Source organism: Nematolebias whitei, chromosome 7, assembly GCF_014905685.2.
Source record: "Nematolebias whitei isolate Nwh7 chromosome 7, NemWhi1, whole genome shotgun sequence".
NCBI classification, from domain to species: domain Eukaryota; kingdom Metazoa; phylum Chordata; class Actinopteri; order Cyprinodontiformes; family Rivulidae; genus Nematolebias; species Nematolebias whitei.
Genome location: NC_056504.1, coordinates 33,170,019 through 33,185,921, shown reverse-complemented (window position 1 = coordinate 33,185,921; position 15,903 = coordinate 33,170,019). Strand labels below are relative to the sequence as shown.

The 15,903-nt window shown below is 41.0% G+C and overlaps 1 protein-coding gene across 1 annotated transcript; it reads left to right on the top strand.

Moving 5' to 3' along the window:
- Window positions 1-291: 291 nt before the first annotated feature.
- dusp7 (dual specificity phosphatase 7) lies at window positions 292-13,243 on the top strand. Its single transcript, XM_037678785.1, has 3 exons — window positions 292-1,156; window positions 5,287-5,715; window positions 10,770-13,243. Exons 1-3 carry the CDS (start codon window positions 751-753, stop codon window positions 11,084-11,086), a joined length of 1,152 nt encoding a protein of 383 aa, XP_037534713.1. The 5' UTR covers window positions 292-750; the 3' UTR covers window positions 11,087-13,243.
- Window positions 13,244-15,903: the final 2,660 nt, after the last annotated feature.

The following is a 15,903-nucleotide window of genomic DNA, read 5'->3' as shown; positions in this document are numbered from 1 at the left end:
TGAAAGTTTCATTTTTATCATTACATTATGGAAAATAATGACCTTTATCACAATATGCTAATTTTTTTGAGAAGGACCTGTATATAATTAAACTGAATTGAAAATTGATGTTGGGGGGTTTTGGGGTAGTAGCTGCTCTGACCAGCATTTCCTGATAAAAAAAAAAAAAAAAGATATTTGTAAACCGTATCTATGAATTAGTGTGTGGTTCGCGGTGTGTTCTGATGAATGGATCAGCTCTGCGCCTTTAAGCTCCTCAGCTCCTCCTCCTCTCCTCAGCCCGCAGACTGTCTTTAAAGCATCCAGAGGAAGTGATCAACCAGAGGCCAGCATGTCCGACAACAACTCCCACCACCGTGGGCTTCACGACCAGCCGCTCAGCGGAAGTTAGCATGTGAGAGAGCTCGCGAGGCGTCCTCGGGGCCGTTCGGCTTTTTCCGCCTTCAGGTTCGACCCGATGGACGTCGATGGACTGGACTGACTCCCGCTTCTGCCGGACTGAGCGAAAGAAACCTCTGCGTGTTCGAGCGTCCCGCTCCGACCACAGGAGCGTCCGGGTGTGTGTTGGATGTGCGTGCGCGCGTGGAGGTGTGCGTCGCGCCCGCAGGAGCGGCGGTGGAGGTGACCGCGGGAGGCGAAGTTGAGCGCCGTGATTTTTTTTTTTCTCTCCTTTTTAAAAAAAAAATATTATTCCTGATTGAGTTATGTTGTCATGCCACGACAAGGGGCAGGTGGATTAACGTCTCCCCGATGAGAAGTAATCCTCCGCGCAGAGGCTCCGTGATCGTGACGGCGATGATGTCGAGTAAGAGCGTGGAGTGGCTGCAGGACGAGCTGGAGTCCGGGGCCGGCTCGCTGCTGCTGCTGGACTGCAGACCCCACGAGCTGTTCGAGTCCTCGCACATCGAGTCCGCCATCAACCTGGCCATCCCGGGCCTCATGCTGCGGAGGCTGAAGAAGGGCAACCTCCCCATCCGCTCCATCATCCCCAACAACGAGGACAAGGAGAAATTCGTCAAGAGGTGCAAGACGGACGTGGTGCTCCTGTACGACGAGGCGGCGTCGGAGCGGCAGGAGTCCGGGCTGGGGAGCTCCGTGATGGGGCTGCTCCTGCAGAAGCTCCGGGACGACGGCTGCAAGGCGTTCTACCTGGAAGGTGAGCTCCCAGGAGGAGGTGGTGAAGGTTTCCTCTCCAAACCTCACCGAAGCCGTGTTTAATTTCCACTCGATAAATTCGCCATTTTTAAAACAGAAAGTCGAGTAAAAAAAAGCTGCTTTTAAGGGGCTTTGCATTTGTAAAGAAAACTTAATTTATCTACAAACTAAAGTTGATATTTGTGCGTAAACGACCCCACATTTCGACTGTTGGCTTTAACATGTTTTTCGCTGGCTTGTTGTTGGACGAACAACGCTGCGGTTTTGCTTTAGAGGCGGTTAAACTCCACACGAGGCTGTTTTATCCGAGTTGTCATTAAACGCAGCCGCCATGTTGTGCTCCTTCAGGAAAAGAGCTGCGGCTTTTTCATGAATGAACCGAGAAACGAGGACACGACGGCGTCCTTTAAATCACACCGAGGTAAACTTGGGAAAAAAGAAAAGGCCGAGGGAGTTTGTAATTTGTCAGTAAGAGCAGATAGTGCGTGTCAGAGCTGTGAGGGATAGATTTGTTTGACAGAAGTGACAAACCTGGCTGCCATTCACAAAAAGCCTGAACGGTGTCGCTGGCTGTTTTGTCAATGGAGCGACTCTCCGACCTGTTTTCATCTTCATCCTGACACAGATTACCTGCTAATCTCCTTTTATCCGCCTTATCAGCGCGCTGTGATGGTCACCTGTCTGTTTAGGATCATTTAAGGTTAAATACATCTTATATTATTGGTGTAAGAAGAGAGTTGTGTGTTTTTGTTAATGGAAAAACATGTCTGCCTGGTTTATTATAGAGTTAAAAATATATATTTATATTCAGACTAAACGTTTGTTTGGTGGTGCGGTGGTTGGATATGTTTCCTTGCAGCCAGAGGGTTGCAGGTTTGAAACCAGGCTGCAACTTTTGTGAGGAGTTTGTATTGTGTTCCTGTACAAAAGCTCATGACTCATCCATTACTGATTAAACTGCTGCAGATACTAAAGTGCACGCTCCAAGTCAGTATTTTGCGATGCGATGTGGTCTCATGCCTGCTTCCCGTTCTTTTAAATGCTTAGTCTAAACAGTGTTCATATCTACCTGTAGCTGCAGTCATTGTGTTTCTCAATGAGGACGTTTTACCATCACAGCGTAAAATACCAATACAACTAATTTATAAATACTGTTGTACTGTAGTCCCTCGATTATCGCAGGTGTTACGTTCCACACACACCACCATAGGTGAAAAACCGTGAAGTAGGAACGCTATATATTTTTTTTAGTATTTATATATTGACCCTTTGCACGTGACGTTACGCTCTTAGGAAAACGGCCCAGTCCACCATGATGGATGTCAATACAACCGCCTCCACTCCTGTGTAGCTAGTCAAAACTTAGCCAGTTGGTTGCCAAATATCCTTGTTAGTCTGTTGATTTGTCTGTAAAAATAGTCATAGGGTGCTCTGCAGGCTGCTCAAACAGACAAGGAAAGAAACTAAACTTGTCCTTTTATCGCATACCTTTTGATGAGGACCGAAGCCGGCGATGGATGGCAGCCATCAACCGTAAGGACCGGCAGCCCTCGGTTTATTTGCGGAAATCGGTCGCGGAATTCTCGAAAATTGGCTGGGCCTACTCTGTATCTAACATTTGAATGGGATGTGCAATATGGCATAAAATTCATATCCCGATATCTACTGTGATGAGAAGCTACACGAAGCTACACGCTAACTACGGCCGGCTAGCTTTGCTACTTAGCGCTCGAAGAAAACAGACTTTTAACACCATACACGCACAGTTTCCAACTCAACAAAACGTAACGGTGAATATCGCTTTTTACTTGCTTCCACAGATAACTTGGCTCGACTAGAACACGTAGTAGAACAGGAAGCCATCGCAAAAACAAGCTAGGAAAACAATCGCTGTCGCTCCGTTCAACCGCAGCCGTCCGTCACTTCTGACGTCCGTCATGGCGTGTTTTGTGTACTGTACAGCACTGCAAAATATTACTCCCCAGCTCTGCAGAACAGCAGCTCGGTTCAGGTCGGGTTCGATTCCGGTTCTGCAGATCTACCCTGCAGCAACAAAGCCCACCGCCCCGTCCAGGTTGATGTGCGATGAGCTTCAGGATAATTTGTGACTTGACAGTCATTGACAAGTTGACAATCAATGAAAAACCACGAAAGAGCGAGTCCATGAAAGTCAAACCGTGAAGTAGTGAGGGACTACTGTATATAAAAGTCAATAAAAAGGCAGGTTTAAGGAAATGAAAGACTAGAGTTTAACGCATTGCCCACCTTGAATACCAGAATTGGCTTTGAATGTATTTGAGCAATGTGGTGCTCCATTTTGTGCATGTGCATTAGTAAATGGAAAAAGGTCAGTAACCTAATGGAAAATGGACGCAACGACAAAAGCAGTCTTTTAACGTACACAATAGATGTGACTCGTGCTGGCAAATGGATCGAGTGCAGGGTGCTGTACAAAAAACATACATTGATTTTTGCTAAATTTATAGAGATTTGTGCAAAAATGTGCTTATAAAGACACCATCTACCAATCCAAGTAAGTAAAACATCAAATGATCTCCCTAATCTACCTTTTAACTTGAACTGTTCTAACAAGTATGTCTTCTGAAATAATCTTTTTTTTTTATTTAATTTTTAATTATTATTTTCTCTGTAACTCTGGGAAATCCCTTCATGTAATGTTTTCATCCCAAAGCTTGGGGACCTTTTTTTTTTTTTTTTTTAAGATAGGGCTAGAGTTCCTGGCGACATCACTCCAAATGAATAAAACTCAGGTTTTCAAACCAGCTTTTATTCAATTTAATTCAGTTTATTTACATAGCGTCAAGTCCGTCACAACTGAAGTCGTCTCAGGTCACTGAACAGAAACATTCATATATAAAAATAATAATTTAATATTATTTATCTGAGGAGCAGACTGCTTTGAGTTTAACTCTGTCACAGAACTCTCATCTTGAGCAAGCATGAAGGTGACAGTGGAAAGAAAAAACTCCCTCATGAGGAATAAACCTTTAGCAGAACCAGGCTCAGGACAAGCGGCCATCTGCTTCGACCAGCTGGATTGAGAGGAACAGGAAGGAGGAACAGATACACAATGGCAGGTCAAGAATCACATGTTAAGATAGAAATAGTATCAAATGAAAACTATTCAATTTTAACAATTCATTTAAGAAAATTGGGTCAATTTGTCCTCTAGCAGTCTAAGCTTAAGCCTTACAAGCTGACCCTAATTATAGGATTTATCAAAAAGGAAAGTCTTAAAACTGGACAATGTGTCAGCTTCACGTACAGAAACTGGAAGTTGGTTCCACAAGAGAGGAGCCTGATAACTGGAAGATCTTTCTCCCATTCTTTTATGAAAACAAAGCTAGTTTTTTATTTTTATTTTTATTTTTATTTTATTTATTTATTTATTTATTTATTTTTTGGCCAGGCCAGTTGATAAATTGCCAGATTTCAGCAAACCTTGCATCATTTTGAAGCTTTTGAGAAGGAGAATTTGAAAATAATAACTCAATATTGAACAATTCTTCATTATGATTCATTTGCCAACCGTTATCATATATCATTTTCATTAATTTATTATTACTTTTATCATTTTTGTCACAGTTCTGATTAAACTATGCAAAAAAGCAATCAATTTTAAATGTTGCATGATTTCTGGAGATAATCTAAGTAAGGCAGCCGTCCCCAACCTTGGTTCTCAACAAATACTGTCCTGCATGGTTGTTGTTTCCCTGCTCCATCACACCTGATTCAATTATTGAATTACTTCCTCAAGTTTGTTCGAAGCCTGTTCATCTCCCATTCATTCCAATCAGGGGTGTCAAAACAGGGAAATGACTGTAACACGAAGGATGATGTTCCTCAAGGATCGGGGTTGGGAGCTACTGATCTAAGGAACCTCATTGGGGTTGTGTTACTCTCGTTGGGGTTGCAACCCAAACTTTGGAAACCACTGCTCTATGTGGCCCTGTGACTAGTCCAGGGTGTACCCTGCCTTTCACTCAACCACTGCTGGAGACGGGCACCAGCGCCCTGCAAGTCTTACGGTTAAAGAAAATAAATAAATAGGTGGATGTTTTGATATCACCTAGTGACTTTCTTTTTATTTCTTTGTTGCATGTTCTCCAGGAGGTTTCAGTAAGTTCCAGTCAGAGTATCCTGATCACTGCGAGACCAATCTGGACTGCTCGTGTCCCAGCAGCTCCCCGCCAGCCTCCGTCCTCGGCCTGGGAGGGCTCCGCATCAGCTCCGATTGCTCGGATGGGGAGTCTGACCGCGAGCCGGGCAGCGCCACCGAGTCAGAGGGCAGCCCGCTCCCCAACAACCAGCCAGCGTTCCCCGTCCAAATCCTGCCGTACCTTTACCTGGGCTGTGCCAAAGACTCTGCGAACCTGGACGTGCTCAGCAAGTACAACATCAAGTACATCCTCAACGTGACGCCCAACCTGCCCAACATGTTTGAGCACGAGGGAGACTTCAAGTACAAACAGATCCCCATCTCTGATCACTGGAGCCAGAACCTTTCACAGTTTTTCCCTGAGGCCATTTCATTTATAGGTGAGTAAAGGTGGAGGTACTTCTGACTTTTCACTCCTGGTGCACCTTAGATAAAAACAGAACGGTAATCTAGTTTGTTTATTCGACAGTAGGTGGATGCAATTATTTGGTGGTGGTTGTACATGAAATTCACAGGTACACATCAGAAGAATCAAAAGGAACAAATGAACAAGATGACATTCTGTGCCAAGAAGCACACTTTTAAAACGTCAGTCCCAACACAGTACAACTGTACAATGCATCATAGCTTGGAATAAAATCACCTTTTGTAGTTTTAACTGTAAATTATGTTTAATTACATTGTAATTTAACATAATTTACGTGAGTGTGAGCGTGGATGACGCTGGACTCTGTGTGGCCATGTGATGGACTGGTGGACCTGTCCAGCTTCCTCTGACCCTGAGCAGAAGCGGGCACGTATAGAAAATAGATGGATGGATAATTATACGAGTACAACCTTTGGGTCAGCTGGCGTTTAACATTAATGTTGGTGTCAGCAGGGTTGTGTTTCAGTAACCCGAGGCAGTTTAACGTGCGACTCGTAATTTATTGTGTAAAAGATGCAATTTTATCAACTAGCCACACACAACCTGCAGACAAGAGAAATGTAGGTATTTGAGATTAAAACTGTGCTAGTTTGAGCTTGGGTTTTCTGTTTGTGAGTGCTTTAACCAAGGACTGTACAGTTCTTATAACCAGTTTGCTTTTTTTGTTTTCACACTGGTGGTACTGTGGCTGCTCAAAGTCCTCATGATTGATTTAGCTCCTGCTGTATAGTAGATGCTTTCGTAGCTCAAGGGCACTGAGTGACATAAAGGGATGTGTATGGGTTGAGCAAGTTGAAAGCCCTTCTAGCAACCACACCTTTTATAAACCGTATTGGTGTTTATTTATATCGTTTGCGAGCTGTAGCATTGCCTACAAGAAAATACGCTGTGTACTTGTTTCAGTTTTCTCTTACAAGCTGTTTATAATTTGAAAACGTGCAACTCCAGGTTGACTTATCTTTCATACGAGTACTTGTCTCATGGCGCTACCCTTTGTGTCACATTATCTAGCTCTGCTGTGATCAATAATCCTGAGACAAACATCGAACACATGGCTCTGGCTACTCCGTCCTTTTGTTGTTGCTCTTGATGGTGAACGTTGCAGGCAGTGATGTGGGAGCACTATTTTTCTGTAACCAGTGTTTCCCAGCACGTAGGTCCCTACAAGGGCGGCTGTGGCTGAGTGGTTAGAGCAGTCGTCCTCCGATGCAAGAGTTGAGGGGTTCGATTCCACCAGCAGTCACATGCTGAAGTGTCCCTGGGCAAGACACTGAACCCCTCATTGCCTCCGATGTGTGTCCCATCGGTGTATGAATGTGATAAAGCTCTGATTAGAATGATTTGTTCAGTTAGATCTAGTAGAGTGCTGTATGACTGGGTAAATGAGGGCACAGATTGTAGTGTAAAGATCTTTGAGTGTCTTGATAAGATAGAAAGGCGCTACGCAAGTACAGTCCATTTACCATTTACAACCACCCCATAGTGAGACAAACTGTCTTTAAAACCCTCAGACTTTAGAACCGTTTGGTCCAAAAACACCTGGAGTTAACGGTCAGACCAAGTACTTCAGGCTCTTTTCTTCGAGGTTTATCGATGTAAGTTTGTGTTTTTATACGCCCATTTCCAAAAACAAACAGCATGCAGATAAAAAAAAATGGAAGGACCAGAGCTGAGAGTTTGCCCGAGCCCCCTAAATTCACATTCAAAGAAAAGATAACATTCTTTCTCTTGTATTCTTATCAAATTACATCTCGAACTACCGAATAGCCTCGAGGGAGTGTTACTGTGTTTATATAACGGTTTGTAAAACATTTAATTTACGGCAGAGCATCATTTGTGTTAATGCAGATGAAGCTGATGGTTTGATTCAGCCCAGCATCTCCTCAAAGGGTGGATCAAACACTCCGATACTTATAACAATATATAAAATGTATATATTGTTAACAAATGTATTAAAAAAAGGATTATATAAGCTCTAATTGAGCCCTTTTTTTGCTCTCTGATTTAAAATCTGTTCATGTCTTTAGGTCTGTTTTCCAACTAAACAAAATGTTGGCTTTGTTTTGTGGAAATATGTTTTTGCTAAATGTTTTTTTTTAAATAAATTTACTCATTTAAAAAACATTAGATACAAAAAAAATCTAAATAATATGTGCAAGTACTGTAATTTCTTTAAACAAAAGTTACTGTAAAGACTTTGTAATTTTATTTCTCCTCTTTCTGACCTTACTCTGAGAATGAAAGTTTTTCAGGGACTTTTGTCTTGGATTCTTCAAACTAACCTTTTATTTTCAAATAAATTCTGCTTTGGACAAGTGTGACACCCGTCTGACCCAGAGGTCATACGTGGTGTGTCCGGCTGGGTTTAATAGTCCAGGATTACACCAAATCGTTGTGGTTCCAGTGAGATAATTAACACGGATGTAAACACACTGAAGGAAAATCTAAATGTGTTTTATGTACAAACAAGCGACAGATTTAAGTTTGTTTTTGTGGCTCGTAAACATCTTGATGCGTATTTAAAGCACAAGTGTTGCAGTGCTCCTAACGATCCGTTCCAGCAGATTAACTAACTGGTTATTTATTCAACTTCTGAGCCTTGTGGACTTTAGTCAAATTCTCCTCATGAGGGGTTTTAGCCCCGTTTTCTTCTATTGTGAAAGGCGGGCACACATCCCATCTGAATTTAATTTGGCGACTGCTCAGCAGGCTGAGCTCGTGAGCCGGCTGACCTCAATCTTACAACAAGAGATGCAGGCACCGAGAGCGAGAAGAGGATGAAAGAAAGGAAGGAAAGAAGCACTTAACTCTCGCTCTAATGGCCTGTGGATGCAAGTGCAAGGGCTCGAAACTGATAGGTGGCTGGATGCAGCAGCTTAATAATGTAGGAGGCTCTTTTTATTCACGGTTTGCTTCAGACAGAAAGCTGAAAAGTGGAATGAAATGGTGTGCTCTTCTGCCATTGAGAAAAGCCATTCTGACCTATTATTATAAGTAAAGTTGTCGTACAAATATTGATCTTCGTATTTGAATCAGCATTCAGGTTGAACGCATATTTTGCGCCGATGCTTCCCCCTCCTAGACATTTCTCACGGAGTTGCGTAACATAAACTTAAAGTGCAACCAATGATGAAAAAGATGTCTGATGATCGTTTAGTTCATTTGAGCACAATCAAAGTTGAATTTGTGGATGATGTATTTTTGCAGAGAGGCTGTCTGTGTGCGTTAAAAAAAAAAAAAAAACTATTAGAACGTAAATAAATTCCCAAGAAGCCAGAGTTCACCTTTTAAAAAGCTCAAGGCATGAAACATTTGGCTGTCATGCTGCATAAATCACTTCTTCTTTTTCTTCTTCTTCTTTTTTTTTTAAAGCAGATAAATGTTTGTCTCAACAGAAATGAGACTGCTTTTTTTATTATTGATCATCTTGGTGATTTTCTTATGTAAATACAATATACCTGGCCAAAAAAAAAGTAGCCACCAAAACAAAAGGTCACACACTAATATTTTGTTGAACTGCCTTTAGCTTTGATGACGTCATGCATTCACTGTGGCGTTGTTTCAATAAACTTCTACAATGTCACAACATCTATTTCCATCCAGTGTTGCGTTAATTTTTCACCAAGATCTTGCATTGATGACTAGACACTAGGCATGATGGGTGCATCACTTCACCTGCCTCTCTTCTTACCCTGATGCACCCATCACTCTGGAACAGGTAAATCTGGACTCATCAGACCACATGACCTTCCATTGCTCCAGAGTCCAATCTTTATGCTCCCTAGCAAATTGAAGCCTTTTTTCCCCAGTTAGCCTCACTGATTAGTGGTTTTCTTAAGGCTACACAGATGTTCATTCCCAATCCCTTGAGTTCCCTTCACATTGTGCGTGTGGAAATGCTCTTACCTTCACTATTAAACGTAGCCCTGAGTGCTACTGTTGTTTTTTCTTCCATTTGATTTCACCAAATGTTTAAGTGATCGCTGATCACCATCATTCAGGATTTTTTTCTGGCCACATTTCTTCCTCGAAGACAATGCGTCTCCTCTACCCTTCCAGTTTTTAATAATGCGTTGGCCAGTTCTTAACCCAATTTTAGTAGTTTCTACAATCTCTTAAATATTTTCTCTGCTTGATGACAATGATTTGACCCTTCTCAAACAGACTGACATCTTTTCCACAACCACGCAATGTGTCTTTCAACATGGTTGTTTAAGAAATGAGAAGCAAATCATGTCACCAGTTTGGGTTAAATAACTTGTTGCCAGCTGAAAGATAATCACCCATACAGTAATTATTCAATAGGAGGCTCGGACCTGTTTGCTTAGTTAAATCCAGGTGGTGACTTTCTTTTGTTGGCCAGGCAGTGTATTTGCCACAGAAATACTAAAATAGAAGAGACAATATATTGTTTTTCAGTTTCACTTTCCACATGCTAAATCCTTTTTTTCTGTGAATGCCAACATTTGCAAAAAGGAAAACAAAATTGGTCCTAAACTGATTATTTGTCTAAATTACTACTACCATTTCCACTTTTTGACATGAGTTATTGGTGTAATTTAACTTTTAAAGTTTGTGTGACTCTGTCTCAGTATCAGGAACTCTGAATCAGAGCTGTGACAGTCAAAAGATTAAACGTCTGAGTGTTTTTAATGCAAAGTGAATAAAAACATCTTTTTTTTTTTTGTTTACTGCACGAGATTTGTGTGTTTTTAAAAAAATAAAAAAAAGAACCACATGAGTACTCAAACCTTTCATTGCCATGGCAACAGTCAAAATATTTGGGTATAGGTAATTTATGTTTAACAGGCTCTTCTTTTTTTTTTTGTGGAAAAATTATATTTGTACTTTTTTAATAGCTTTATATAAAATAATTTGTGTTATTTTTAGACACAAATCTGTTTTCCTTCTGAATAATTTGTATCCTGCTGAGTAAAATCTAGACTTGAACATAATCTTGTGGTTTTCTCTCTCCTTTTTTTTTATCCTCCTTCGTCTCCTCCTCAGACGAGGCCCGATCCAAAAAGTGTGGCATCCTGGTCCACTGTCTGGCAGGAATCAGTCGTTCCGTCACGGTCACCGTGGCCTACCTGATGCAGAAGCTCAACCTGTCGCTCAACGACGCCTACGACTTCGTCAAGCGGAAAAAGTCCAACATTTCTCCGAACTTTAACTTCATGGGCCAGCTCCTGGACTTTGAGCGGACGCTGGGCCTCAACAGCCCCTGCGACAACCACACGACGTCCCCGCAGCACGACCAGCTCTTCTTCACCACCCCGACCAATCACAACGTGTTTCAGCTGGACACGCTGGAGTCCACTTGAAAAGAACACTCGAAAACTGTAACCACCTCCTTCTTTCAAAAGGCGGGAGCGGGAGTGGGGTCAAGGTGGTGTAGTTACCATGGCAACAAGTGGCTGCGCTGGAGGAGAGCAGCCGGTTTTATTGAATGTTTCAGCCTCCTGAAGCTCCTTGTCTGAGAGCCTGGCCACGGAGCGCCACTGAAGTGACCGGAGGGGTCGTGAAAGCCACGTTTAGGGAGACGTAGGGGGGTTCTCTTTTACCCCAGAGGAGGAGAACAGTGGTTAATAATCGAGTCGCCCTCAGCGATGAAGGAAATCGAGGATTAAAAGCCCTGATCAGCTTTGTTTCGTAACAAAGAACTTGGGCGACTTCCTATAGATGACTGAGAAACTGAACGGACAGCTTCGTGCAAAGATAGGAGCACGGAGAATCGGCAGCAGAGTTCGATTTACCAGACGGCAGCATTCTCCCCGAGCTCATTTGTGTTAGATGGAGAATCTGGGAGGTACTAATCAGAAACTTTACTCTGAACGTAGGGTTTTTAAAAACCAAGGAACACACACACACACCTAAAGTATGTATGTTTGTACTGTATGTGTGTTAACGTACATAGAACATGTATGAGTTCTTAACAGATTGTGTATGTCTATATGCATTTTTGTATATTTTTATGTACATTTACGCACAGATTGATACCTTATATAAATATATACTCTTTTTATCTTTGTCCAAAAACGAAGTAATTCAGTTTTAGAATTGTTTAGGAGATTGTAAAACTAAAAAAGAAGAAAAGGGAATGGTTGTTTTTGTTTAGTTTATATATATATTTTTTATGACTTGATGCAGTTTGCACAGCGGTGTAGCCATGTATTTGCTGGCACTTGAAGCCAGATCTGGAATGCAGGCAGATAAAGAGACATTCAGTGAGAACGAGCGGACAGAGGAGAGGCCAGTCCCAGGCTGCGACGAGTCCCGACAGCTGCACGGTGCCGTGGGGAGGGAGCAAGAACTGGGCTAACTGTAGGCCCGGGTTAAAACAGGCAGGGAAGCAACTTTAACCCAAACTGTACTTCCTTTAGTATTACACCAAAGCCGTAGTCATGCAAGTTCTGCGAAACTGGTTTCTGTCCGCTTTAGACGAATCATCCAGAGGCCGGGTAAGATGACGGAGCATTGCTCTTTCTGGGCGTCGTATCTTGGAAGCACTCTGCCTCCTTTTAGAGCCAACATTTGCCAAATGGGGAAACGGGACAGCAGGCTGTGGGTGATAGCTGGTGGGATTCTGCGCTTGTGGACTGGGACCGGCCTCATCCGCAGACTGCACGACTTCGATAGCTTCATGTCCCTTAACAGCATTATGGAAGAGGAGGTTCTTAGTCTGGATCACACATTTCATCAAAGAAACTCAAGCCTGGGTTGAGTCACCCTGAAGCCTTGGCTTTATTAAATAGATAGTAAAAAAAGAGGACTTTATAATTTATATGACATAATATAAAAATGACTTTTTGTATACCTGAGCATGCTGTGGTGCTGTAGGTTCTCTAAGACATAACCATGTTTACCATGTAAGAAGACAAACAATAAGGTCTGTTTTGTTTATTTTTATTTATCTGCTGTTGCTGCTGATCATATCAGCGCACATTATGTGGTCGAGACATTTTATGAGGCAACGTCCACATCTGCAGCACTCAAAGAAAAAAGTGTTTAAATTCAGCACGTCTTCAGCTTTTTATTAACGAGCAGCAATACTCTTAATTGGACATGAGGTGACATCTGTTGGTGCTTTGGGCTTCATAATTAAAACTTGAATAAAAAAAAAAACATACTTTATGTGATTCAGTTTAAGGTCAGATCTTAACGGCTAAACCTCCTGAAAAGTCCCAACAGAGCTGCTGCTTCTGCTTCAGGTTTCATGCTCCCACCGTCACGCCGCTGAGCTTTTCGTGCCGGTGCTGGTAATCAGCAGGTGGAAACGTTTCCCGTTAGCAGTTCCACAATTAGATATTTATAAAGAAATATTTTGTGTGATCCAGAAACTCTTTTTGTAATAGAAATAAAGCTAGATGTTCCCAAAAAATAGTCCTAGGATGTCAAAGATGAAGCAAGGCCAAAGGTGAAACGCTCATCCTTCTCTAAACTAATTTAATCTACATAATTTTATATTTAATTTTAGCTGATGTGAAAGTTGATTAACAATTATTGCCAGTGGCTTAAAGTAACTCGAAACGGGTTTTCAACGCTCGGATGTGGACAAAGTCCAAACGGAAACAAAGGAACCGGGTTTTGTGTGGAGCTGTTGGTTTTAGCTGGTCTTATATAATCTATAACTTGTTTCTAATGCTGACTGTTCAACATCTTTGTATCTTGTCTAAAAAAAAAAAGAGTTTCTCTGCTATTTGAATAAGAGCACGGTGATATTAGACGGCGAGCCGCCTTCTTACCGTATCGGGTCAGACGAGGTCCTCTTCGTTACTCTGCAATATATCAGAACACCTTATCTTGCAGTATTTTGTAAATTTAAGACCAACGTTTTTATCTTTTGTACAATATATGCTCTAAATAATTGAGACTCAGCTGACTTATGGCTTGTAGACTGAAGTATTTCGTTGAGGCCTGTGCCGATGCGAACACACACCCAAAGCTTCACACAACCAACGTCGTCCAGCATGCCACTATTTTTATTTTATTTTCACAACTCTGCTTAAATAATTACGTTTTTTTTCCCCATCAAGTTTTGTTATAATGTGCTCTATGCTATTCCTGTGGCCTTTCAACATGAATATACTGCATATTTCAGTATACGTTTTGAATTTATATGCAACTTCTCTCACTGCATCAGAGGTGAAAATCGTCCGGCCGTGCTTAAATGGACTTTTCTCGACTCTCGAGTCGTATCCCACTTAACGAGAAGAGAAAATCTAAAAGAGCGAGGACTTGATCACCTGTACCCAAGGATTGAGTATATTTCAGGACTCGGCTTTTCTATTCGAAAAGAAGAACACGGTTGATTTCAAGCTGCTTTCATGTTTTTGTGTCTTTCTAACAACCAAGGAGAAAATGTTTCTCTGTTTGTAAATTTACCAGATCACGGGAACGGATGTTTCTGTGTCCTTATCCTTGTAGCTACAGTACTTTTTGGTAAGAATGTGTATGTGAGGGAGGGAGTGGGGGGGGGGGGGGATGTGAATACGTGAGGACGGTAGAGCAGAAAGGTGGTGGGGAGAAATGAAAGAAGGAAAAAAGTGATTTGAAAATCGTTACCTCAGTGAGGAATTCTTCAGGGATTTAATTTTATTTTTTTGGACAATGCATCTTGCATCGTGTTACAGCTTCAAAGTCACATTGTATAGCTGTTTTATATCGTGCTGTAAACCGTTTTTAAAAAGATGCAATCTGTCTGTTTATCAACCGGAGGGGCATGTTAACCGGGGGCACCTTTCTGTCTACCGAGAGAAATACGATTGACATCGACCTTACGTATTGTACAGTGTACGGAAACAACACGAGACATGTTTGTACCACAAATAAATATTGAATTATTATTTTTTCTCCTTTTAAAGCTTTTCCTTGTTGTTTTTCACCAATATTCAGTGTCGTTTTGGCTTGGAAAAATTACAATAAATGGACCACTGTGATGCATCAAAAATCCTACAATGACATTACCGTAATTTTTGGACTATAAGGTACACTTAAAATCCTTAAATTTTCTCAAAAATTGACGGTGAGCCTTATGACCAGTTGCGCCTTATTTATTATTTCTGCTTGTGCTTACTGACCTCGAACCGATTTTATGTGGTTATTGTGAATGAGTTGAATAAATTTTGACTTATCTGGTTTGTTTCACTTAATGCGCCTTATAGTCCGAAAAATACGGTAACTGGTTTAGATCGGTTTCCTATTAGTTTTTTTTACACCCACATCACTAAATTGTTGGGTTTTCAGGATAAAAGCCGTTCATTGAACTATTCAAATTCTTAATAAAGTATACCAATTATTGGTTTTTTTATGTGCCTACGCAGTTTGGAAGTTAGTAAATTAACAAGAACTGTTCAAAATACTAAATGTACAATGAATATCTGGCAACAAAGGTAATTTTATTCAATACAAAAACAAACAGATAATAGTGTTTAAAAAATGTAAATGTAATTCAGATTTGGCCAACAGGCCTTTAAAAAGTAACGATACATAAAAATGTAACTATTAAATTTCCTCGTTTTTTTGAAGGTTAAGTGCCCTTTAATCGCCCATGTTTATTTTTTAAAACGTTTGTAGTTTAAAAAGCGTTTACCTATTTTGTTTTTTAATTCTGATATCAGGTCATTAAACACTTATTAGTGAGCTTAAATCTGTAGTCTCTGCCAAAATATGCTGCTCCACTTCGTATTGAATAATTTCCTGTTTCTTTCTAGTTTTGGTCAGCTATCAGTTTAAAATGTATGTTGCCTTCATGTTTTTATTAATATTTATACTGTAGGTCCTTTTATAAATAAATTATGTTCCTAAATAGCATTTTTCGTTTGGAAATGCAATCAATTAATAACTAGTTGAAAGGTCACTTGGTTTTTGCAACGCTGCTAATATTGATAAAGCATTTCCTTTTGATCCATATTTTATTGGTATTGATGACTGGGAAAATGAGAATACAGCTGAACTCGAGGATTTCTCTGCTCTATTCCACTATAAACCTCTAAGGCCTTGTTTGGAGTAACACAGTTCAGTTTTATACTACACTCCATCAAAGCAAAGAGCTTTATGTCATCGTACCTATTTTTTAATACTACAAGTTAAGATGTATTCTCATTTTCCCAGTCATCAATACCAATAAAATATGGATCAA

Coding starts and splice junctions, on each gene's coding strand:
- dusp7 (XM_037678785.1), top strand. CDS start 751: ATGAGAAGTAATCCTCCGCGCAGAGGCTCCGTGATCGTGACGGCGATG. Junction 1,157..5,286: donor CAAGGCGTTCTACCTGGAAG/GTGAGCTCCCAG, acceptor CATGTTCTCCAG/GAGGTTTCAGTAAGTTCCAG. Junction 5,716..10,769: donor TGAGGCCATTTCATTTATAG/GTGAGTAAAGGT, acceptor TCTCCTCCTCAG/ACGAGGCCCGATCCAAAAAG.